The 24,993-nt window shown below is 46.4% G+C and overlaps 1 protein-coding gene and 1 pseudogene across 1 annotated transcript; both read left to right on the top strand.

The window, feature by feature from the left end:
* Positions 1-451: 451 nt before the first annotated feature.
* On the top strand, positions 452-17,076 carry LOC100759787 (cytochrome P450 2B1). Its single transcript, XM_027430403.2, has 9 exons — positions 452-1,171; positions 5,021-5,183; positions 5,332-5,481; positions 7,421-7,581; positions 8,337-8,513; positions 8,968-9,109; positions 11,288-11,475; positions 11,651-11,792; positions 16,534-17,076. The coding sequence occupies exons 1-9, from the start codon at positions 995-997 to the stop codon at positions 16,713-16,715; spliced, it is 1,482 nt and encodes a 493-aa protein (XP_027286204.1). The 5' UTR covers positions 452-994; the 3' UTR covers positions 16,716-17,076.
* A 6,472-nt stretch (positions 17,077-23,548) lies between these two features.
* LOC113837217 lies at positions 23,549-24,605 on the top strand (annotated as a pseudogene).
* Positions 24,606-24,993: the final 388 nt, after the last annotated feature.

Below are 24,993 nucleotides of genomic sequence, written 5' to 3'. Positions count from 1 at the left end.
AGAGGCTGGAACTGATGCAGAGGCCAGAGAGGGTGCCACTTACTGGCTTGCTCCTCATGGCTTGCTCAGTCCACTTTCTTATAGAACCCAGGACCACAAGCCCAGGGATGGCAGCACCTCCAGTGAACTCTACCAATCATTATTAATCACTAATTAAAAATTGCCCTGCAGTGTGATTTTATGCATGCAATTTCTCAGCTGAAATTCTTCCTCTCAAATGACCTTAGCTTGTAACAAGTGGACATAAAAGTTAGCCAGCACAGACACCCAGAGGTTCCAACTTTTCCTTTGCCAGGATTCAGCCTCTCTCTCCTCCTGGCTCCAGAGCCTACTGCAATCCTGAATTTCTTGCTTCTCCTTTACTCTCTTCTTTTTCTTCCATCTGTGACTGTCAGGGCCCCAAGAGTGCAAAGGGGACTCTGGAGAAATTGCCTTTGCAGACACAGAAGAATGTGGGTTGGGGACTGCATAGACACACGGAGACACACAGGCAACAAACAGTCTTCTTGTCAGTTAAATGTAATCACATTCACATATGAAGCTAAGGACATAAAGAAGGGCCTCCACAATTGAAGATTATACATGCAAGAGTAGACTAGCTAACATATTTAGGCTCAAACTCAGAAACACACCTGCGCATTCATATTAGAAATGACCTTTCACAAAGGAAAGGCATACAGTGCACACACTAAGGTCAATAATCAGATAAATCTGAGCTGGCATGTTTACACTCAAAACAGAAAGTGAGATGCATTACTCCCAATGTCCTTATGTCCTGGGTATCAGTTTCACGGTGTCCCTGCCAACATCTGGGGTGGGGGTGAGGGGAAAGGGAGTGAACAGGTCACCAGCAGCCCACGCAGGAAGTGTAGGTGCTCACCCTCCTGAATACTGATGACAGAGGAGGCAGGAACAGTTGAAGTTGCGTAACTGCGTGGAGAGCATGGTGAGCATAAATGGTCCTGCTGGAGTGTAAAGTGACGATGTTCAGACGATGACCATGGAAGCCAGTGTCCTGCTCTTTCTCACTCTCCTCCTGGGCTTTGTAGTGCTCCTGCTCAGAGGCCACTCAAAGGCTCATGGCCACCTCCCACCAGGACCCCGTCCTCTGCCCTTCTTGGGGAACCTCCTGCAGATGGACAGAAGAGGCCTCCTCAACTCCTTCATGCGGGTGAGACTTCCATGGGGCCTTGGGTTGGGCTTCCCCTGCTTATGTCTGTGGAGATCTCTCATCAGCAAGAGCAAGGGACTCCTCCAGGCCCTCGGTTCAGGTGAAATGCTGCTTGCTGATGGATGGTGCTCAGATTGACAGGCTGGTCCTCGCTATGCTGCAATTGTGTGGGGCACTCTGCTTGGAGTGTGAAAGGTGTCAAGATGGTGAGGTGTAAGTGTGTAGAATTTCACTCCAAGGAGCCTGTCTGTTCCAGAAAAGAAATGAAACTGTCAGAGGCATCAACAACATGTTTTGCTCCTATCAACAAAAGAGAGAGCAAAGATTAGCTTGAGGTGTTCAGGGACAAAGGGGAGAGGCAGGCAGGGCAGGAGGAGGGGTGAGTAGGGAGTGCCTATCAGTTTCTTCCAGCAGCTAGTGTTGTATTCTCCAGACATTGCATTGATGCTTCACACTTGGGATTTAATGATAAATTACCACTTATTCATTAATAACTAACCAGCATCTGCATCCATGGTCCTTCCTTCCATGAGATAGCTGAAGCAGTGGCTGTAAGTCCCACTCCTCTGTCTCTCTCTGTATTTGTGGAGATCTCTCTCTTGAACCTTGTATTGATAACCTCCTGGCTTTCGTAAGTTTCCACTCCCCAATTGTTGACCAATTTAGTTATTTTAATTTACATTTTGGGCCAGGGTCTCCCTGGGATTTTTAGGTTGGCTTCCAACCTAAATGAATTAACCATACCTGATAGAAAAATACATGGTTTTTATCTGGGGAAAGAACTTACACAGAAAACAGTTGACTGACTGTTGTGGCATGCCTGCTCCAAGGATTTAGGCCCTACATCCCAGATGGTCTCCTTGACCCGAAGGGGCCTTTGGCGCCCTGATCATTTCCCTTTGGCCAGGCATGTCCGCATCTGTAACCTCACCCAATACCTATGTTAATTTATAGAAGGTGAAAACTTGATACAAAACTACAGACAATGATAGCAAATCTCAAATATGCTCTAGGAGAAGGAAATGTAAAAACACACACAACTTAAGACCTACTGCCAGTGAAGCAACCAAGAGCAATTGGCAAGAACTACATGTCCAGTAGCAGAGTAAAGGCATAACAGAGATGCCTTTAGGACATCAGAAGTTGTCCTAAACTGGAAAGTTAAGTCTTGGACCTAATATTTCTATCTAAGAAGAGAGGACAATTACTGTGACAGTCTAATCTTTAACATCATCAAAGACCTGGGAAGGAAGATAAAAATACTAGTGTATGCAGGAAGTGCAGACGAGCGACTTCCAACAGGTACCAGCGAAGACAGAAACAGCAGACTACCTGGACAGTCATCCAAAGTCTCACAGCAGCATAGGGGCAACCAGTTTTGGCTAAGGCCTAGAGTGTCTGTCAGACCAACACGGAAGCAGAGAAGTTGAAAGACTGTCTTACCCTGACTTGGAAGGGTTTAGCAGTCTTCTAAGTTTATCTCCTCCAAGCACAGTAGGACAGCATGTCCAATGTCAGCAGTCATGGTGGGGACAGTTCTTTGCCCAAGAGGCTAGTAGCTGAGGAGAGAATGAACTCCAGAAGGAGTGACATCAGCACCCATCACACTCTCAGAAAAGATCGGTGCTGTGAGGAGCAATTGTGCCTCATGTCAATGGAGAACTAATATTAAAACATTTAAATGCCATATTCTGCAGGTTTTGAAGTGTTTGAAGATCAAATATCTATGTCTGACTAACCTCATCGGCATAAGAAACATGGGTAAAAGCTTTTTCAGCATCTAGTGAGATGATCATACGTTTTTTCTTTCTCAGTCTGTTTATATGGTGGATTACATTGATATATTTTCACATGTTGAATGCATCCCTGGGATGAAGCCTACTTGATCATGGTGGATGATTTCTCTGATGTGTTCTTGAATTCGATTTGCCAGTATTTTAATGAGTATTTTTGCATCAATGTTCATGAGGGATATTGGTCTGTAATTCTCTTTCTTAGTTGTGTCTCTGTGTGGCTTGGGTACCAAGGTTATTGAAGCCTCTTAAAAGTTATTGAAGCCTCGTAAAAACAGTTTGGCAATGACCCTTCTGCTTCTATTGTGTGGAATACTATTGTGAGGAAAATGGTATTAGCTGTTCCTTGAATTTCTGAGAGGATTCTGCACTGAAGCCATCTGGCTTTTTATACCTTAAAATGATTTCTTTTAATTTTCTGTGTAAATGTGTTTTGCCTGCCTGCATGCATGCAAAGATATTGTCACCATTACTTTTAAAGTAGACCAGTGTTGTTCCTTTTAAACCATGTTACTTGTGTCTCAGTCACAGTTCTGTTGCTCTGAAGAGACACCATAAACAAGGCAGCTCTTATAAGAAAGCATTTAGTTGGAGACTTGATTATAGTCTCTAATGTTATTGTTGTTGTTATGTTAGGAGCATGACAGCAGGAACAGTAGGTACTGGAACAGTAGCTGACAGCCACATCCTGTTCCTTAGGCAGAGAGAGAAACTCTGGTCTTATCACGGGCTTTTGCAATCTGAAAATCCAGTGAGACACTTGCCCCAACAAGGCCCTGCCTCAAATCCTTCTAATGTTTTCAAATTGTGCCAATCTCTGTTGACCAAGCATTCAAATGCATGGACCTATGTGAGTCAATCTTATCCAAACTTCCACACTCAGTGCCATCTGCCCCCCCTGGCAGGATCACACCCTTCCTGATAGGAGAAACATCACTTCATGGTGGTTGTCACCCAGTGCTATTCCCTTTGAGCCGCCCAGTAGCACCATGTTCTTTGATATGGAAATGGAGCCTAATTTGCAAAATTATTAACAGAAACATGTTCTCAGATGTCTGTACTGAAGCAAGCCTAAAGTATTAGTATGTTGAAGGTACAGGTGTTTCTTACAGTTTCTAACACGTCTGTTTCGTTTACTACTTACCACCAAGTCATTTTAGAGTCAGCACTGCTTTAGCTAAGCCCTACCTTGTATGGAGAGGTTTGTTGAATGAAAGTTTCTTCCCTGCCAGCCTGGTCCCACAACTGCTTCAGCCACAAATAAGCACCCAGAGACTTATATATTTATGAAACTGTGGGCAGTAGGTTAAGTCTTCTTATTGGCCATCTCTGTGTTATGTTACCAGAGAAGGGTCTGAACCTCTAACTCCTTTTGCGACTCACATTGTGATTGCTAAGCTACTCTGCATAGAAGAGAGCAATTTCCAGTTAGTTCCTGCTCTATATCCTGTATCTGCCCAGTTACGTCACTTCCTGTCTGTATGTATAGAACTCCAGACATCTATGATTAGCTAGTGGCAAGTTTCTACCCAGTTATGTCACCTCCTGTGTGTCCAATCAGCCAATTGGTGTTTTATTCATTAACCAATAAAGGGAGCAAACATACAGAAAGACTTCCCCCATCACTACCTTGTGCAAATCAGTATTTCCTAAGCAAGTTTGTTTCTGCTGACTCCATTGTAGCTGCAATTCATTACTCTCAGTTTTATTGTATCACACCTATGACTTGTTTATTTCTTTGAGACAAGGTTTCATGCAGACACAGCCTGACCTCCAGCTCAGCAGCAGTCAGAGATGACCTGGAATTCCTGGTCCACCTCAATTCCTTGTGCAGAACTCTCTTATAGTGTGAGTCCCACGCTCACAGCCATACTGTAATGTAGTCTTACTCAAGAGCTTCGTGGACGCTGTTTAACCTGAGATTGTTAGGTCCTCAGAAGGGGATTGGTGGCCAGAGGAGGGGTTCCTATTCACCAATATGTGTCTAAGTGTTTTCACAGTGTAACAGCAATATGTGTGCTTAATAACCAAAGCCCTGCTCCCTTATGCTTGGCAGCTTCGAGAAAAATACGGAGATGTGTTCACAGTGCACCTGGGACCGAGGCCCGTGGTCATGCTGTGTGGGACAGAGGCCATAAGGGAGGCTCTGGTGGACCAAGCTGAGGCTTTCTCTGGCCGGGGGACAGTTGCAGTGTTCAAACCTATCTTCAAGGAGTATGGTAGGAGTCTCAAAGGTTGGGATGAGTTGGAATGGAGAATGGGCACAGAGAGAGTAGAATCCACTAGAAGGGAGGACAAGGGTGGGGAAGGTCCCAGGTTTCTTTGAGCGTCCTCTGTAACTCACCCATGCTTCCCCTACTTTCTTAGGTGTGATCTTTGCCAATGGGGACCACTGGAAGGCCCTCCGGCGATTCTCTCTGGCCACCATGAGAGACTTTGGGATGGGGAAGAGGAGTGTGGAGGAGAGGATTCAGGAGGAGGCCCAGTGTTTGGCAGAAGAGCTGCGGAAATCCCAGGGTGAGTCCCAGAGAAAGGGCGTTAAGGAAGGAACATGAGTGCACAGCCAAAGAATGGGTTAGAGACACTTGGCCAGAGAAAGATACACAACACACACAGACACAGATACAGACACATAGACACACCCCATACAGACACACACACACACACACACACACACACACACACACACACACACTGGGGAGAGGATGGGGGGAGAGAAAAAGGAAAAGACAGAGAAAAAGATACAAAGTTGACAGTATCCAAGAATAACTCAGAGACAAAGACTGAATGATTTGCATGCTGGCTACATACAGCCAGGGAAATAAATGCCTGGGTTAAGAATAGGTGTCAGTCTGGCATGATGGCACAAGCCTGTCATCCCAGTACTCTGGGGGCTGAGACAGGAGGGTCATAAATTCAAAGCTAGTTTGGCTACATCATGAAATCTTGACTCAAAGATAAAAAGTGCTTGATGCTGTGGTGCAACGGAGGCATGCTGAGCTTGCCCGGCACACACACACTTCCCAGGCTGGTGCCTAGCACCACAATGTTGGCATGGTGACGCATGCTGCTCATCATGGTACAGGTGAAGTAGAGGCAGGAGTTTAGATGCTGAGTCATCCTTGACTTTATATGGAATACAAGGCCATCTTGATGACATTAAATAGTCTCAAAACATTGTCTATGTCCAAGGCAAGATTAGGAAGCAATGACTGCGTGTTTTTCTAGTGGGTGTCCTGATGGTGTTTTACTTTGTGGCAGTCAAAAGCAGTTCTGGGCACTTATAAAAACTACTTAAGAGGGGTACACTAGTGACCAAGTTTGTTTTTGGTACCTCATTCCCCCATGTTTGTGTTTTTTTGTTTTTGTTTTTGTTTGGTTTGGTTTTTCGAGACCGGGTTTCTCTGTGTTGCTTTGGAGCCTATCCCGGCACTGGCTCTGGAGACCAGGCTGGCCTCAAACTCACAGAGATCCGCCTGCCTCTGCCTCCTGAGTGCTGGGATTAAAGGTGTGTGCCACCAACGCCCGGCTCCATGTTGGTGTTTATCCCAAGAATTATCCTAAGATCACTCAGGAGTCTCTGAGATGTCCATGCAGAGGCTGGAAGGGAGCAGAGAGAATCAAGGGACTAAGAAGAAAAAAGGAGAAAGTGACAGAGATCAGGAAGCTGAGATGGAGCACGAGGAACCAAACAGAAGAGAAAATACAGGGGCGGGGGAGTCATAGGAGTAGAGGGGGGAGGAAGTAGTAGCAGGAGGGGGAAGAGAAAGAGACAAAAATGCTGCAAGACATTTATGCAGGAAATCAGAGAGACAGATGAAGACTGACAAACTCAAGGGCAAGATCTGCAGAGACTCAGGGACGACAGACAAGTGAGACCCAGAGAGAGGGACAACAATGACCCAATACTGCTGGACTGCCGACATCCCTGACACCATGAGAGCCCATGATGGAACCGAGAATTCAAAGGCAGCAGACACCAAGTGCTGATGGTTCTTGGAGCCTCACAGTGTCTAGGATCAGAGAAGGATGGAGGAAAGACTTCTAAATCCACAAAAGCAACCAGTGGGAGTTAGCTATGTTAGCTCAGAGTCAGAAAGTTGCCCTGGGAAGAGGTAGAGGGTGGGTACTAACTTATATATGCTATCTACCTTCTCAGCTGCCTGGTATGAATCCAGGTCCCAGTCATGAGTAGCTGTGTTACCTTGAAGAAGTTAGCTACTGTCTCTGTGTGTCCTAATAGCATTGCATCTCATGTACAATATTGAGAGGAAACTATACAAACTGGTGTGTGCAATCTTGAGTGCAGGGCGTGGTGCATCATTTGAGCAAATCGGGTAGCCAGCATTGCTCTTTTTTCAGTAGTGAGTGGTGAGGACAGCTTTACAGAGATGTGGGCCAATGGCAAACGTTCCACTTGATGCCATGTCTCCTGTCCTGTCTCTTCATCCTCCAGGAGCCCCCCTGGACCCCAAGTTCCTCTTCCAGTGCATCACAGCCAACATCATCTGCTCCATTGTCTTTGGAGAGCGCTTTGACTACAAAGATCGCCAATTCCTGCGACTGATGTACCTGTTCCATCAGAGCTTCTCACTCCTCAGCTCCTTCTCCAGCCAGGTCAGTGGGTGGGAAGAGAGGAAAATCCACAGCAGAGGAAGAGGAGGCCGCTCTCTGTGTGCAGAAGGGAGTGCTCTAGGGCTGGAAGAAAGGCAGAGACAACATGGAGAGGCAAGGAGGGTGAGAGCAGGAGTGACAGAGGGATGGGAACTGGATGGAGGAAACATGGAGAGGCCAGGAGCCTCAGGCCTGGAGGGAAGGAAGGAAGGAGAGTGGTTCTTGGGGTAGAGGGACCTGAATGAAGAAATCAGAGCCACCCAGTCATGAGAAAATAATGACATGGGGACTATGCTTGCAGTTAATAAGGCAGAGGAGTTGTCTGTCATGTTTAAATGCCCGGATTTATCTCTGGCACAAAATAAGACAGGTATGGTTGGCGCACATTTGTCATCCCAGTACATGTGAGAGCAGGGTTCAAGGCTATTTTTGGATGAATATTGAGTTTCAAGATAGTCTGAAAGACAGCAGATCCTGATTAAAAAAACACACAAAAAATGATGGCTTAGGAAAGAGAGACAGAGAACACAGGGCTGGAGAAAGATTCAGAGAAACACAGACATCATGTCCTATGTCCATGAGAGGGAAAGGAAAGAACAACAGAAGATTAGGAAATGAGAGCAGGAAAACAAAGGGAGGGAAGTGGGGAGGTTAGAAGGAGAGAGCGTGGATCCTCATGAAATATGGGGACCTAGGAACCCATCCTGCTTCTTGAGACTGATAGCTCCAGGTGACCTTCTGTTCCTTTATTCCTGCAGGTGTTTGAGCTCTTCTCTGGCTTCCTCAAGTACTTTCCTGGTACCCATGTACACATCTCCAGAATCACCCAGGAAATCCTTGACTACATTGAACGCAGTGTGGAGCAGCACCAGGAAACCTTGGACCCCAGCAATCCAAGAGACTTAATTGATACCTACCTCCTACGCATGGAGAAGGTAAGTCCTGCATGAGTGAGAGGGGATGAGAGAGTGAGGGCTGAGGATGTGAGCAGAGGAAATGAGGGGCAGAGGATGGGGAGGAGAGACCGGAAATGGAGTGGAGGAGATGCAGAAGCATGAGGAAAATGAAGAATAGAGAAAGGGAGGAGAAGATGAAATAGGGAGAAAGAAGGCTGTGCAAGACACACAGGACAAGGGACAAAAGGCAGAAAAAGACCTCAGAGGAAGAAAGAGCAAGAAAGAGCCTGGGACACAAACCGTGATAAACTATCAGAGAGCAGAGTAGAGAGAGAAGACAGAACACACAGAGACCAGGTGACATTGTCAGGGACTGAGAAATGCCATGTGGTCCATAGAGTGAGACACAAGGACAGTGCCCAGGATGTGTGAGCATCTCCCTACAAGGCTCCAGTCATCCTGACCCTCCTTTCTCTCTCCTTTCTGGAACCAGGAAAAGTGCAACTCGCATAAGGGGTTCCATCACCAGAACCTCGTGTTCACAGTGCTGTCTCTCTTCTTTGCTGGCACCGAGACCAGCAGCACCACGCTCCGCTATGGCTTCCTGCTCATGCTCAAATACCCCCATGTTGCAGGTGGGACCCGGGAAGCCAGGTGTGGGAGCTTCTAGCTTCTTCTTGGCTGTGGAGGTTTGTGTGGATGAGAGAGACCTGGACCTCTTACTTCTGGAGCTCTGAAGGCTTTGATCTACTTCTAAACTAGGGCAGTGCTGTGGGTGGTTTGTGAATTAACCCTCAGCTGATCTCTCCTATCATTTAAAGGTTGATCCACCCACCCATCCATCCACCCATTCATCCATCCATCCATCCATCCATCCTTCCATCCATCCACCCATGCATCCATCCATCCACCCATCCATCCATCCATCCATCCTTCCTTCCTTCCTTCCTTCCTTCCTTCCTTCCTTCCTTCCTTCCTTCCTTCCTCCCATCTTTCCATCCGTCTATTCACTCATCTTTCCGTCCATGCATGTCTTACCCACACTTACTCTGTTCATTCCCCCACCTGCCCTCCACCATCCCTTCCTTCATTTTCCCAACCATCTGAACATCCATCTATCCAAACACCTGTAACTCAACATCCTTCCATCTACCCACGTATAGACACACACACACACACACACACACACACACAGACACACACACACACACAGACACACACACACACAGACACACACACACAGACACACACACACACACACAGACACACACACACACACACACAGACACACACACACAGACACACACACACACACAGACACACACACACAGACACACACACACACACACACACACACACACACACACACACACACAGACACACACACACACACAGACACACACACACAGACACACACACACACACACACACACACACACACACACACACACACACACACACACACACACACACACACACTCCACACACACATACACACACACACACAACTCACACACACACCACTCACACACACACACACTCACACACACACACTCACACACACACACACACACACACACACACACACACACACACACCTAATACGAACCACATGACCATATAGCTATCCATTGTCCAATTGATTCTTCAATCACCCAACCACTCATTTCATTCAGTTATCTCCGTAACTCAGCTTACTTTTCCCTTTAATCCTTATACTTGAAAAATTACCCATCATTGATTTATTCATAAAACGTGTGTCATCTATCAACAGTGTCACTTCTTAATTCTTTCACTAACTGGCCTTTGAATTCATCTTTAGTTTGTTTATCCATTTTTCCATTTATCCACTAATTGAATCATGTGTTGCTTTACAAATTGAATACATAATCCAGTGTTTAGTCTGTTCATTTCATTAACTCCTAAATCTGTCTATTTATTAATTGATTTATCCATTAATTTTCTAATATATTCATTTTTACATCCACCCATTGATAGATTCATTTGCTAACCTACCTCCTTAACTGTTATATTCCTAAGGATACAGCGTTGAGTTCTTCATATAAAAATCCATGTAAAGTTATGGTGCATGTGCAAAAAGCATGTGTGTGTGTGTGTGTGTGTGTGTGTGTGTGTATGTGTATGTGTGTGTGTGCATCTGTGTTTATATCTATGTTTGTGTACATGTGTGTTTGCATGAGTGTGTACATAAGTGTGTGTGTATATTTGTGTGGATGCATGCATGTGTGTGCATGTCTATGTGTGTTTATGCCCATGTGTGTATGTGTATATGTATTTAGGCGTGTGTGTGCCCATATGTGTGTGTCTGTGTTTATGTGTGTGTATATGCATGTGTGTAAATGTTTACATTTACTTTGCTGAGTGTTTTACTTAGTTGTTTTTTTGTTTTGGTTTTTGGTTTATCGAGACAGGGTTTCTCTGTGTAGCTTTGGAGGCTGTCCTGGCACTCGCTCTGGAGACCAGGCTGGCCTCGAACTCACAGAGATCTGCCTGCCTCTGCCTCCAGAGTGCTGGGATTAAAGGGATGGGCCACCAATGCCCAGCCTTACTTACTTTTTAAAAAACCCTCCTGAAATGAGGTTGAAGCTATAGACGAGATACTTAATTTAGTTTTACACATAGGCACAGATGGACAGTCACTTAAGGTTAGGACAGTTTTGGACCCTCAAGTACACTGCTTTTTTCAGGAGCGTCTCCTTGCTGAACTCTTTCCTGGGTTGTTGGCTCCTAGAATAAAGCATCACTGCTACAAAGCTGGCAGAGTAGATCCACTGTTCCCCTCTTCTGTGCAGAGAAAGTCCAAAAGGAGATCGATCAGGTGATTGGCTCACACCGCCTACCAACCCTTGACGACCGCACCAAAATGCCATACACTGATGCCGTCATCCATGAGATCCAGAGATTTGCAGATCTTGTCCCTATTGGTGTGCCACACAAAGTCACCAAAGACACTTTGTTCCGCGGGTACCTGCTCCCCAAGGTGAGACCGGCTGCCAATCCACATCTCTGCTCCATGAGCCTCCTGCTTTCTCCTGGATCCTAGTACCAGCCTGCTGTTGATTTCCCAGCATTCCTGTTGTCTGATTGATGGATTGACTGTCTGCATATGTGAGTCAGGGAATGTTGACATCTTTGTATCTCGTAATGTCTCCTAGAACACTGAAGTGTACCCCATCCTGAGCTCAGCTCTCCATGACCCACAGTACTTTGAACAACCAGACACCTTCAATCCTGACCGCTTCCTGGATGCCAATGGGACACTGAAGAAAAATGAAGCTTTTATGCCCTTCTCTGTAGGTGAGACTCAGCTGTGCTTCCTTTCCCTGACACTAGAGGGCAGGTTCTTCCTCCAGGACACAGACAGGACTAGGTCCATGTTTCCTGAGTCTATCCCAGCTGCTCTGCCTCAACCATCCCATTCACCCTGGCACACACACACATACACATACACACACACACACACACACACACACACACACACACACACACACACACACACACATGCTTTTTGCACATGCACCATAACAAGGGGACTCTTGACCTAAAGGAGAATCCTGGTCAGGAGGACTCTGGGGAGGTATTAACAGTCCTCTAAACCTGAGCAAACCATTTTCTTAGGAAACAGCAACAAGAACAGCTGACACAGTCTATCAACAGTGCTATGAACTGGGTAGCGTCATCATGGCTCCAGAGACATTGACTTTAGCTGTGAGCACTGGTGACATAGGGCATGTCTTCACACACTTTACCCTGTTTGCACTCTTGTTAAATTTTAAGAGACATGAAAATTCCTGGCATTTATTTGAGCCAAGAGACCATTCATGGTGGATAATATCCTGAACCAGAGCAAGTTCAGAGTTTCAGCACCCATCAGTGTCAGCACATGGTGTCTGTAGACAAGAAGGAGCTGAGCATGGACACACAGCCTGATTGGTGCCAGCTCTGCGTTTACCTTTCTTGGCCATGCTGGAATAGTTGCCAGCCTGGGGTAGGTGAACTGCTCTGAGTGACTGAGATTTGTTGTTCACTTAAATAGCATAATCTCAAGTTAGTGTGTAGCTTGATTGCCTGCTGTGTTTGGTTAGTTAGTTACATACAGAAGTTCCCTTTGTCCAAATTTACTTCATTTTAATGGACTCTATTGGATGTAAACATGAAAACTTTGTGTTCAGCTTTCTTGCCTTTTGGAGAAAGTGGAGTTCTACAAATAATGCCTAAAGCCTTGTTGACCCCCTACCCCCTATCCGTGAAACCCAGGGATGAATGTGTGTTAAGTAAGTTCTCTTCCAAAGAGCCCATTCTCCCAGACTTTCTCTGGTGCATTCTAGAAGATTCTTGCAAGAGAGTGAATGTTACAGTACTGAGCTGCAAAGGTGTCCTGACTTATCGGAAAGCCAAGGTGCCCCGGCCTGCGGGCCTCCAGTAATTTGTGCGTCCAAGATGGACTAAACCTGAAAATAATGGGCGAGGAAGAGAAGCAAGACCAAGTAATTTTTCCTTGTCAAGGTCTCTTTATTGATTATAACAAGGGGTTTTTAAAGAGAAAGGAGGAAGCAGAGAAAGAGGAAGTAGGGGAGGAATGGGTGTTAATTGCTCTCAGGCCAGGGCAGGTGTCTGGAACGTCCTGTGGTTATCTGGAACACTAACCTAAGGGGTGGGGTGCTTGACTAATTGGCGGTTTAGCATGGAGGTCGCCAAGCCTCTGTAAAGGGCATTTTTATATCTAACCAGAGCTGGCTCCTGACATCTCCCCCTTCTAAGTATAATAGAATGGAGCGTCTGCCTTAGGCTAAGTGATGGGCACCCGCAGCCAGGACCCTATGTCTATGATATTGTCATTTATATGACAGTGAGGGGTAGAGCCTCTGTCTTAGGCTCCGTGAGGTGCATCTGCCCCCAGCACTCAGGGGACCTTTCATAAGGCTAGCAGCTCCAGAGCAATGGAGTGCGCATCTGGGTGGCAGCCTCACTCTAATCCCGTTGTCATGGAGGGCGCTACAGCCGGTGAGATGGGTCAGCATCTGGCCTGCGGCATCACGATAATCTCGTCATTGACGTCTCCAAGGCCAAGGAAATCGAGAGGTTCGATGTTCAAGGCCTGAAAAATCCAGTCCTTTGGGAGGATTGTCGGGGTAGCAGCTGAATTGAAACACAATAGTCTCTTTTAGACAAGAAGGTAGAGGTGACAATATAAGTAGTCAATCCAGTAGAACAGGCATGGTAGGAATTAAGTGGCTGCAATTCCCTCAGAAAAGGGAGGGGTGGAAGAATAGCAGACCCAACAGTCCTCTATGAGGGAGTACTTGGCTTGATGAAGGGCCTGAACAGTAGGGTTAATTAAAGAGAGAATAAGGTCAGCTGAGAAGGGAGGTCCTGGGGGAAAAATGGACAGGGGTCCCCCAGTCTGGAGAGGCCCCTAAGGCTAAAGCACATAAGTCAACTATGGGGGGGGTGAATAGGAGGGGGTGATTGCAATAGTTTTGGAGGCGTTGGCAGCATCACCGGCTTGGTTGACGATCATCCAGGTGTAGTTGTAGATCTGATAAGGGCTTGTAGTGGCAACGGCAATCGAACATGGGAACACAGCAAGGTTCTTCTATTCTGGACTGGTGAATGAAGATCTTCACCCAAGACCCTTTTGAGAAAGGAGGAGTCCAGGAGAGTGGTTGCCTCTGCCAGGGTGGGAAAGGACAGTCAGCAACTCAACAGGCATGGGGCTTATACAGGGCTTTTTAGGAATGGAGTTTTCCCATGGAGAAGATTTTCTTCTCAGAATTGGTTAGTTTTCATGCTCAGTGATTAACTGGTTTTGTGATTCAGTTGGGCAGAGGCCTAGCTGGTTCTGGTTTCAGGAACAAACTGTATTTCTTTCACTGGCCTTTTCTTATTTCTTTTTCTTCTTCTTCTTCTTCTTCTTCTTCTTCTTCTTCTTCTTCTTCTTCTTCTTCTTCTTCTTCTTCTTCTTCTTCTTCTTCTTCTTTTTTTGGATCTAGTTTGGGGCCAGGGCATTTATCTTTCACTGGCTCTGTTTCCAGGGCCAAGGTGTTTTTCTTTGGCTCTGGTTTCAGAGTCAGGCTGTGTTTCTTAGGTTCTAGGTGCAGGACTAAAGTGATCTTTCACTGGCTCGGGTTCAGGGCCAGGGTGTGTTTCTTTCATTGGCTCTGTGTTCTGGGTCAGGGTGCTAGATTTCATGCTCAGGGATTGGTTGGTTTCTTTGACTGGCCCTTTTACCCTGCTGTACTCTCCTTCTGAGCCTCTCTGATCTCTGTCCTCATCCCCTCAATGAGGGATTTTAAGCAAGTGCTCTTTTGCTGATCAGTGTCTCAGCTAAGTGTTGCTTCCAGCTCTGTTCAGCATAATGGGGTCCTTTCATAATTCATCTTCTGAGTTGTAGACAGGTAGGTTGTGACATAAAAGTGAATTGTCCGTATAACAGACCCAAGTTTGGAAAGGCAGTGGTGTGGGGAACAGGGACATAAGAGGAAGACATGAAGGAACGTGTCACTAGATATTGTCAGCTGGGCATGGTGTGGGGAGAGGAGAAGTGGGTTTGGAGGGGTGGCGATGGGTGGTGGGTGTAGATGTTAGCTAGGATGTTTCAAGTATTAAAAAGGTACATAGAAAAGAGATAAAGACACGTATCCATGATAGATTCAGACATAGGCTCAGGTAGAGTGCTGTGGTGGCAAGCAAGCAGGAGAGTGAGCAAACAAGCACGCAAAAGAATATTAGAGCCAAAGATATAGGAATGATGTCTAAGTCTCCAGCTCCAGGCTTAGAGACATTGTGTTGAGAGTGACATGAGTCACTAAGAGCTACTCTGGAAAAATCTGCACCACAAAACAAGTTTCAGGAGAACCATCTCAGAGATACACCATGAAATTCTAAGGTCATATAAGATACGTTCTGTAAATGGATTGCCAGGGGATAGTGTTCTTTCCCTATACAACATATACAGTACAATTTCTCAGCACCTGGAGGGCACAGGCGTTGCTGGAAAATCCCTCCTTCCCCTAGAGGCCTGAGGCTTCCAGTTGCAGATTAAGAATCCCTGAGGTACAGGGCAGGTGGTGGAGCCTCTGCCTGGGCTTTCAGGCTCCCATTGCTGTGAGGTGACAACCCAACAGGGGCTCCTTACACCCCCGAGAATCCAGAGGGTGCCACAGATCCCTTATCAACCCCCCTGTCCATCTCAAGTGTAGGAACTATTGAGTTTGTGAACTTTTGGGTCTCAAGCTCAACAAGGATGGGTTGAGGGGAGAGTGTGGGTGGGGAGCAGAGGGAGGGAGAGGAGAGGCAGAAGGATGCTCACACAGTGCTCCTTCTGTGTGGTCCAGGCTGTTCTGAATGCTCAGTCTCCCAAGAGCGGCACTTACAGCATGTGCCTCCATGTCTGGCTCCTAAGGACCCTAAACACCATCCAGTTGTTAATCTAGGAGTTTTCTAAGCAGTACCTTCACCCTCAGGGCAGCCCGATGAGATGGGTACCAATCCCCTCACGTGAGAAAGGAGGGACACTAAAGATGTTGCTCTATACACGTGGACACCTGCACACTTGGTTCCTACTCTAAGTGGGGTCTTACAGATCTGGAGCAAAGGACTCTGATAATCCAAAAAAGCCAGAAATCTGTCAGAAGTGACAGCCAGACATCCACCAGAAAAGTGGCACACATGTTCCCATTAATATTTTGTGTTCGTACATGGTCGTATGCGTATACCTGTGTGATATGGTGTGTGCTTATTTCAGAGGACAGACTGTGGGGGTTAGTTCTCTCTGTGCAGCATGGGGATTCAGGGGATTGAACTCATGTCCTCTGGACTGGTGGCAGGCTCCTTCCTATGCTAAGACACTGGTGCTGGCTCTTGAACCAGTTTTTTAAATTTTAGGAATGTCTTAATGCTGTCACTGGAATTGCAGGTTGAGAGTCAAACCTTCTTATTCATTGCAGTGGGCAGAGTTGTCTGGGTTTAGGGATGGGACAGTCTGAAGGTTGTACACTGCCCTGGTGCTCACATGGCTCATCCTCTGTGCCCACAGGAAAGCGCATTTGTCTTGGAGAAGGCATCGCCCGCCACGAATTGTTCATTTTCTTCACCACCATCCTCCAGAACTTCTCCTTGTCCAGTCCTGTGGATCCTAAGGACATTGACCTCAGTCCCAAGGAGAGTGGCTTTGGCAGAGTGCCCCAAGAATACCAGATCTGCTTCTTGTCCCGATGACTGAGCTGAGGCGGCCAGGTGCCTCTACTCCTGTTATAATGGCCCCGCCCATGTCTCTGCCTGTGAGAGACCTGATGGGAACCAAGCCCTAGATCTGTCCTCACCTCTTCCACCTTACTGCAGCTTCTCCAAATCTCGAGGTGTGCTGTTCTTCCTGTGAAGGGTACTGGAGGATTCAATCAAGGGATTGTGTGATCAGAGAGACTTGGAGGCCACATCACAATCTCAGTCACTCCCCTATCTCTCAACAGCCACATGCCATGTATCAGATCCAGGTGCACCAGGAAGTCATCGAATGGGCTCTGTATATGGTCTCAATTCTGTATCTATGGACTTGCCTAATATGTATGCTTCACATAAAGAGAATCACATGGTGTGTGACCTTTGGGGTCTGGTGTCTATTATTTACACAGTATTATCTTGAAGGAACCAGCTCCCCATTTTGACAGCCATAACAGCCGAACACGTGCTTGTCTGACCTTGTCTTGGTCACTAGGAGGTTAGGCACCTGCCTCGTGGCAAGGAACCAATCAGAAGTTAGCTGGTGGTGCTATGCTTTACGGCCCTGTGTGTGCTTTACGGACAATTGCACAGCAATGACCTGCAGAGCAAAGCAACCCCCGGGGAGGGCCTATGGGCCATAACAACCAGTTGACCAATCAACACAGGGCAAGCCCTCCAAGCCTGGAGGCACACCAATCCTGAGCCTGTGCGTACCCCTAGATACTCCCCTTATGCTGCCCTGTAAGATCTCTATGCAGACACTTCGAGCTGTCTTTGCTAGCCATCTGCCATGGTGGGTGGATGAAAGACCCGAGCTAACATGGGGTTAGCTCATTAAACAACTATAATAAAGCCTCGTGCAGTTTGCATCAAGCTTTCGACTCCGCCTGGTGATTGGGGTGACCGCTGTCCTGGGATGACATCCTGGAGGCCTGAGCTTCCGGTGGTCTTTCAATCTAGGTTTTTGTGTGTTGTAGCCCACAGTCACACACCTTCAAGTGCTCTCATCATAGTCTTTCTCAGCAAAAGCACAATTACGTTGTTTCATGTGTTGTGCCAGCAGAAGGTATGGTCCAGATATAGGGTGGGTCTTCCTGCTTCTAATAATCTGGTAAGAAATCCCTCACAGAGTGTTCAGCAGCCTGGCTTTTAGTTGGTGCCAGATACAGTCAAGTTAACACTCGAGAGCGGCCATCACAGTGCCCAGTCCATGGTCTCCCGGCTATTCTTACATGTGACCTCTTGATGGCTGGTACCTAAGTTTCTTTTCAGAAGGGCTTCTTGCTGCAAACTCCATCCCAGTCATGCCAGGGTTGTGAAGGGACACCCTGTTGATTTGTTTCCTGCTCTGCTGTGAGAACCTGGAACAGCAGGTGGTGATACCAGAGATTAACATAGTGGAAGAGTAACCAGTAAGATCACAAACAACTCAATAAAGTGACAGCAGCCATTTTGGTTACCTGTTCCCTTTTGTCAACCCTCTACCCTCCTGGCCTCTTGTTATGGCTTCCCCTTCTCCCCTCCCCCTTCTGGTCACATGACCCAGCTCATTCTGGACTGTCCCAGATGTCCCTGCCTCTGGCTGTGCTCTCTCTTTTTTCTACAATAAACTTTCTCTCCACCATACCTAGGAGCCATCATGCCCTTTCCTCTTTTTTTTCAGATTTTTTTATTTGAATTAGAAACAAGATTGTTTTACATGACAATCCCAGTTGCCTTCTCCCTTCCCTCCTCCCCTACCACCCCCAACTAAAACGCTACCTATCACATACCCTTTATTCTATTCTTCCCCCGACTCAACCTTTCTGCTCCCTCATGGCCTCTGCATCCTTCCTCTTCTCCCCTTCTCATTCTCGTAGCTCCCTCCCCCCTCCTCCCGTGCTCTCAATTTGCTGAGGGGATCTTGACCCTTTCGCTGTCTCCAGAGGAACAAGTGTGTCTCTCTTAGGGTCCTCCTTGTTTAGTAGCTTCTCTGGCAGTGTGGATTGTAGGCTGGTAATGTGTTCACTCTATGTCTAAAATCCAATATGAGTGAGTACAATCATGTTTATCTTTTTGGGACTGGCTTAGCTCGCTCAGAATGGTTTCTTCTATTTCCATCCATTTTCCTGCAAATTTCAAGATTCCATTGTTTTTTTTCTGCTGAGTAAATGTACCACATTTTCTCTATCCATTCTTCAGTTAAGTTGCATCTAGGTTGTTTCCAGTTTCTGGCTATTACAAATAGTGTTGCTGTGAACATTGTTGAACAGATGTCCTTGTCGTATGAATGTGCTTCTTTTGGGATGGAATGTTCTATAGATATCAGTTAAGTCCAATTGCGCCATAACTTCTATTAGTTCCTTTGTTTCTTTGTTAAGTTTCTGTCTGGTGTTCCTGTCCAGTGGTGTGAGTGGGGTGTTGAAGTCTCCCACAGTAAATGTGTACTGTTTTATGTGTGATTTGAGTTTTAGTAATGTTTCTTTTACAAACGTGGATTCCTTTGTATTTGGGGCATAAATGTTCAGAATTGAGACTTCATCCTGTTGGATTTCTCCTGTGTTGAGTAGGAAGTGACCTCCTTCATCTCTTTTGATTGATTTTAGTTTAAAGTCCAATATGTTAGATATTAGGATTGCTACCCCCGCTTGTTTCTTGGGTCCATTTGATTGGAAAATCTTTTCCCAACCTTTAATTCTTAGGTACCATCTGTCTTTGAAGCTGAGGTGTGTTTCTTGTATGCAGCAGAAGGAAGGATTCTGTCTTCTTATCCATTATGCTAATCTGTGTCTTTTTATAGGAGAGTTAAGACCATTAATGTTGATGGATATTAATGACCATTGATTGTTCATTCTTGTTTGTTTTGGATTTGGTGATAGTGGTGAAATTATGTGTGGGATTCTATCCCTTTTTCTTTTGGCTGTTGGTAAAGTGGGATTATCTATTGCCTATAATTTTCTGGTTTTTAATTGTAGTTAACTTCCTTGGGTTGCAGATTTCCTTTTAGAACTTTCTGTAGGCATTCATTGGTGGATATGTATTGTTTGAATCTGGTTTTGTCATGGAATATCTTGTTTTCTCCATCTATATTGATTGAAAGCTTTGCTGGGTATAGTAGTCTGGGCTGGCATCCATGGTCTCTTAGTGTAGGTAGAATATCTATCCAGGACTTTCTGGCTTTCAGAGTTTCCATGGAAAAGCCAGGTGTAATTTTGATAGGTTTGCCTTTATATGTTACTTGACCTTTTTCCTTTGCTGCTCTTCATATTTTCTCTTTGTTCTGTATGTTTGGTGTTTTGATTATTATGTGGCAGGTACGCCTTTTTTTTGGTTCAGTCTATTTGGTGTTCTGTAGGCTTCTTGTATTTTCGTTGGCATGTGTTTGTTTAGGTTGGGAAAGTTTTCTTCTATGATTTTGTTGAATAGGTTTTCTGTGCCTTTGAGTTGGATTTCTTCACCTTCTTCTATACCTATTATTCTTAGGTTTCGTCTTTTCACAGTGTGCCATATTTCCTGGATATTTTGTGATAGGGATTTGTTGGACTTAAGATTTTCTTTGGTTGATGAGTCTATTTCCGCTAGTGTGTCTTCAACTCCTGAGATTCTCTCTTCCACCTCTTGTTTTCTGTTGGTTATGCTTATGTCTGTTGTTCCTGATCGTTTACCCAGCTTTTCTATTTCCAGCATTTCCTTGGATTGTGCTTTCTCTACTGTGTCTATTTCAGTTTTTAGGTCTTGAACTGTTTCCTTGAGAGATTTGTTGATATCTTGTATTTTTTGGTTTGATTTTTCTTCCATTTCTTTAAGGGATTTTCTCATATCTTCTTTGGGGCCCTCTATCATTTTCATGAAGATGTTTTTAAGGTCATTCTCTTCTGCTTCATCTGCATTGTGATATTCAGTTCTTGCTGGTGTATGGTTCCTAGTCTCTGGTGGTGTCATATTGGGTTTTCTGTTATTGAATGTGCTTTTACATTGACCTCTTCTCATCCTTTCTTCTGGTGGGTGTAGCAGGAGTTTCTTCCTCTCCTGGTGGGTATGGGACCAAGGTTCCCTTCTGGTAGATGCAGACAGTTCCAGTATTCTGATGTCTGTTCTCTTCTCTTGGATGGAGGTGTAACTACCACTGGGGCCTTGGCAGTGTCCGGGTGTGTTGGGTCCCGTTGCCAAGCTCGGTTCCGGGGAGCAAACCCTTGGCACCAGATGCCTCTGAGCAGGCAACTTACCCGGAACCAGAAACAGTCCTTTCCTTTTTTTAATGTCTTTCATTCATCTGTTGCTGAAACCTGGACGAGCTGCATTATTTATTTATTTATTTATTTATTTATTTATTTATTTATTTCAGTTATGAGTTACTTTGGTATGACTCTCACCTTCCAGAAACCACTTATGGGAAGAAAATTTTAATTTGGATCCTGGTTTCAATCGACCCTAGTGGAAAGGCATGATGGTGGTGCAGGGACCAGAGCCTCACCCGGACCCCTGCTTTGGCAGTCATGACAGGCTGCAGAGAAGATATAGGCCTCTGACTCAGCAGCATGTGCTGAGCTCCTGACCTTGCTCTAGTCACTAGGAAGCCAGATACCCTCCATGTGGTGAGGAAAAAGTCAGAATTTAGCTGGTGGACTCTGGAATGTGGAGCTAGCAACTGCCCTGGGTGAGCCTGTAGTCATAGTAATTTTACTGCAGCTGCAGCTGGCCAATCAACCCAGGACAGGTTGCCCAAGCTCAGAGGTGTACCAATGCTGAGACTGTTGCTATGCAACTAATAGACACTGCCTTTACCCTACCCCAATATATTTGCTGCCCCTGTGCTGCCTGACATACGTCCTTCTTACTCTACCTGCCACAGTGGATGTTTGGAGGACACAAGTAAATACAGTTAATGTGGTGCCCAAATTCTGAACCCCAAACTCACCAAGAGGCCCATTTCAATGCCAATGCAATGAATCTTTTATTGCAGTTGTTTAACATGCTAATCCCATTAGCTTGGGCCTTTCATCCATCCACCCTGGTGGCTGGGGAAAGATTCCAAGAAACCACGAGATGGTGATCTTATAGAGCAGCGTAAGGGGAGTGTCTAGGGGTACGCACAGGCTCAGGATAGTTGTACCTCCAGGCTTGGACGACCTGCCCTGTGTTGATTGGTCAACTGGTTGTTATGGCCCATAGGCCCTCCCAGGGCAGTTGCTATGCTCTGTAAGTCACTGCTGTGCACTTGTCAGTGAAGCACCCCCAGAGCCCTAAAGCATAGCCCTGCTAGCTAACTTCTGATTGATTCCTTGCATGAGGAGGTCATCTGACCTCCAAGTGACCAGGACAGACCCAGCAAGGTCAGGTGAGCCCATGTTGAGTCCTATCATGGCTGTCATGGCTGCTGAAGCAGGGGGCTGGTCCTTTCACTTGCTCATGACATCAGAGTAGGTCATGATGTCCCAACTCAGATTGACCTGCACCACGAATACACTTGGTTTGTAAGAAGAAAGGCAAGAGAGCTGAACTTACTTTGAGGGACTCTTACCTGTAGGTGTCGAACACACATTTCCCTGTTGGTGCAAACATCCCTGAGTGTTGCAGAAGCTTATAGCCCTCAGGAAGGTTCCCCAGGCATATACTCTTTAACTCATGGTAACCGACTGTGCCAGAAGAGAAGGGGGCATCTGGAGACTCTTGGTCCATCTGGTGCCTTCAGTGGGCAGCATCTGTGTGGAAAAGGGCCAGCCAAAGAAACACACCCTGAGCAGAGCCAAAGAAACACTCTTTGGCTAAATCTGACCCTAAAGCTGTGCAGAAAACTAACCAATCCCTGAGCAGAAGATCTTGCTATCCTAAGCTCAGGGATTGGAATTTGACCAATCTCCACTCTGGAAAAACCCGCCCCCTAAGAATCACTATATAAACCCTGTGGCTGTTCAGCTTGTGGGTGTCCAGATGCCTCCTTCCATGCTGGCAGAGTCAGCCACTCTCCTGGATTCTTCCCTCCCAATAAATCTCTTGAATGAGCTTTGGGTAATGGTCTTGTTTTACATCTGAGGTCACCTGGTTTTCATGTGGTGTACATGCAGTCAAAAACTCCTACACCTAAAAGAAAGAGAATAAATAAAACTTTAAAATTGCATTTGTTTATTAATGGGGGTATGTGTTGTTATCAGAGGGTAATTTCTGGGAATTCAGCTCTCTGCTTTTACTAAGTGGGAATTGGGGGTCAGGCTCAGGTTACCATGGTTAGCAGCTAGCACCCAGTGGGCCATTTTGCCCTGTCCCAAGTCCAGAAAAGTGATGCTGCAATCTACCAAATTCCTCCTCCAAGACAGCACTATTGAGTTGCAAAAATGTGATTTATTTCTTTATGTAAGAAGTTTCACATGTGTGCACGTCCAGGCACACAATATAATATTCTCTCTTCTCTCTTAGCTTTATTCCCATGCCACTGAAGCCTTTCTTCTTCCCACACATCCCACCTTGCCTATCTTGTTTTCTGTCAGTGACCCACTGCATTTAGTAAGGGCTACGGTGTGATGATGGATGGAGCTGTCGGCCTTTGGGAGGGGTTGGACCCAGGGGCTGCAGCCTCCTGCCCCTGGTTGTCAGGAGGAGGTACACGTTAGTCACAGTTTCAGAATTCCTTAGGCGCTTTCAGGGTCACACCCGCTGTGTCCACAGTTTTGTCTCTAAAGGAAGGCGTGAAAGCAATGCATAAAGGATGCCAGCGGATTTTGAAAGGATGGTTGTCAGTCATTAAGCCAGGGCAGGAAGACAAACTAAAAGAATTATTCTTGGCTCTCTGCTCCTCCCTGTTCTAGAGACAGCTGCATCTTTTCGTGCAGTGCCAGCCTCATTCCTGGGATGCAATGGTGAAGGTAGGAGTGAATGGATTTGGCCATACTGGATGCCTGGTTGCCAGGGCTGCCTTCACTACTGACAAAGTGGAGATGTTGCCATCAATGACCCCTTCATTGACCTCAACTACATGGTTTACATGTTCCAGTATGACTCTACCCATGGCAAGTTCAAAGGCACAGTCAAGGCTGAGAATGGGAAGCTTGTTATCAATGGGAAGGCCATCACTGTCTTCCTGGAGTGGCTACAGCAGCAGCGTGGTGGACCTCATGGCCTACATGGCCTCCAAGGAGTAAGAAGCCCACACTGGACCATCCACCCCAGCAAGGCCTGGAGATGCTGGCGCCCAGTACGTTGTGGAGTCTACTGGTATCTTCACCACCATGGAGAAGGTTAGGGCCCACTTGATGGGTGAGGCCAAGAGGGTCATCATCTCCGCCCCTGCTGCTGATGCCCCTGTCTGTGATGGGTGTGAACCATGACAAGTACAACAACTTCCTCAAGACTGTCAGCAATGCGTCGTGAACCACCAACTGCTTAGCCCCCCTGGCCAAGGTCATCCATGACAACTTTGGCATTGTGGAAGGACTCATGACCACAGTCCACGTCATCACTGCCACCCAGAAGACTGTGGATGGCCCTTCCGGGAAGCTGTGGCGTGATGGCCATGGGGCTGCCCAGAACCTCATCACTGCATCCACTGGTGCTGCCAAGGCTGTGGGCAAAGTCATCCCAGAACTGAACGGGAAACTGACTGGCATGGCCTTCCGTGGTCCTACCCTCAATGTGTGGATCTGACATGTCCTGGAGAAACCTGCCAAGTATGAAGACATCAGGAAGGTGGTGAAGCAGGCATCTGAGGTCCCACTGAAAGGCATCCTGGCCTACACTGAGGACCAGGTTGTCTCCTGTGACTTCAACAGTGACTCCCACTCTTCCACCTTTGATGCTGGGGCTGGCATTGCTCTCAATGACAACTTTGTAAAGCTCATTTCCTGGTATGACAATGAATTCGGCTACAGCAACAGGGTCGTTGAACTCATGGCCGACACAGCCTCCAAGGAGTAAGAAGCCCACACTGGACCATCCACCCCCAGCAAGGACTCGACCAAGAGAGGGGTCCTGGCTGCTGAGCAGTCCCTGTCCAATAACCCCCACACTGGTCATCTCCTTCACAGTTTCCATCCCAGACACCCAGAATAAGGAGGGGCTTAGGGAACCCTACTCTCTTGAATACCATCAATAAAGTTCACTGCACCAAAAAAAAAAAAATGAAAGAATCATTTTTGCAATAAAGTCACCGTTGATAGGGGCCAGCAGTGGACAGATGTTATGAAACCAGTTTCCAAGTCACTCTCTGTGCCAGGTGCCCTTTGATTGGGGACTGAGTTACCTAAGAGGCAGGGTCAAGTTGTGTCTTCTGAACATTCCTTGGCTCACAAGCAAGAATGTGTGT

The sequence above is a fragment of the Cricetulus griseus genome, chromosome 9 (genome assembly GCF_003668045.3).
Source record: "Cricetulus griseus strain 17A/GY chromosome 9, alternate assembly CriGri-PICRH-1.0, whole genome shotgun sequence".
Taxonomy (NCBI): Eukaryota; Metazoa; Chordata; class Mammalia; order Rodentia; family Cricetidae; genus Cricetulus; species Cricetulus griseus.
Note: the sequence above shows the minus strand (reverse complement) of the source record. Positions and strands in the feature narration are given on the sequence as shown.

Coding starts and splice junctions, on each gene's coding strand:
- LOC100759787 (XM_027430403.2), top strand. CDS start 995: ATGACCATGGAAGCCAGTGTCCTGCTCTTTCTCACTCTCCTCCTGGGC. Junction 1,172..5,020: donor TCCTCAACTCCTTCATGCGG/GTGAGACTTCCA, acceptor TATGCTTGGCAG/CTTCGAGAAAAATACGGAGA. Junction 11,793..16,533: donor TTTTATGCCCTTCTCTGTAG/GTGAGACTCAGC, acceptor CTGTGCCCACAG/GAAAGCGCATTTGTCTTGGA.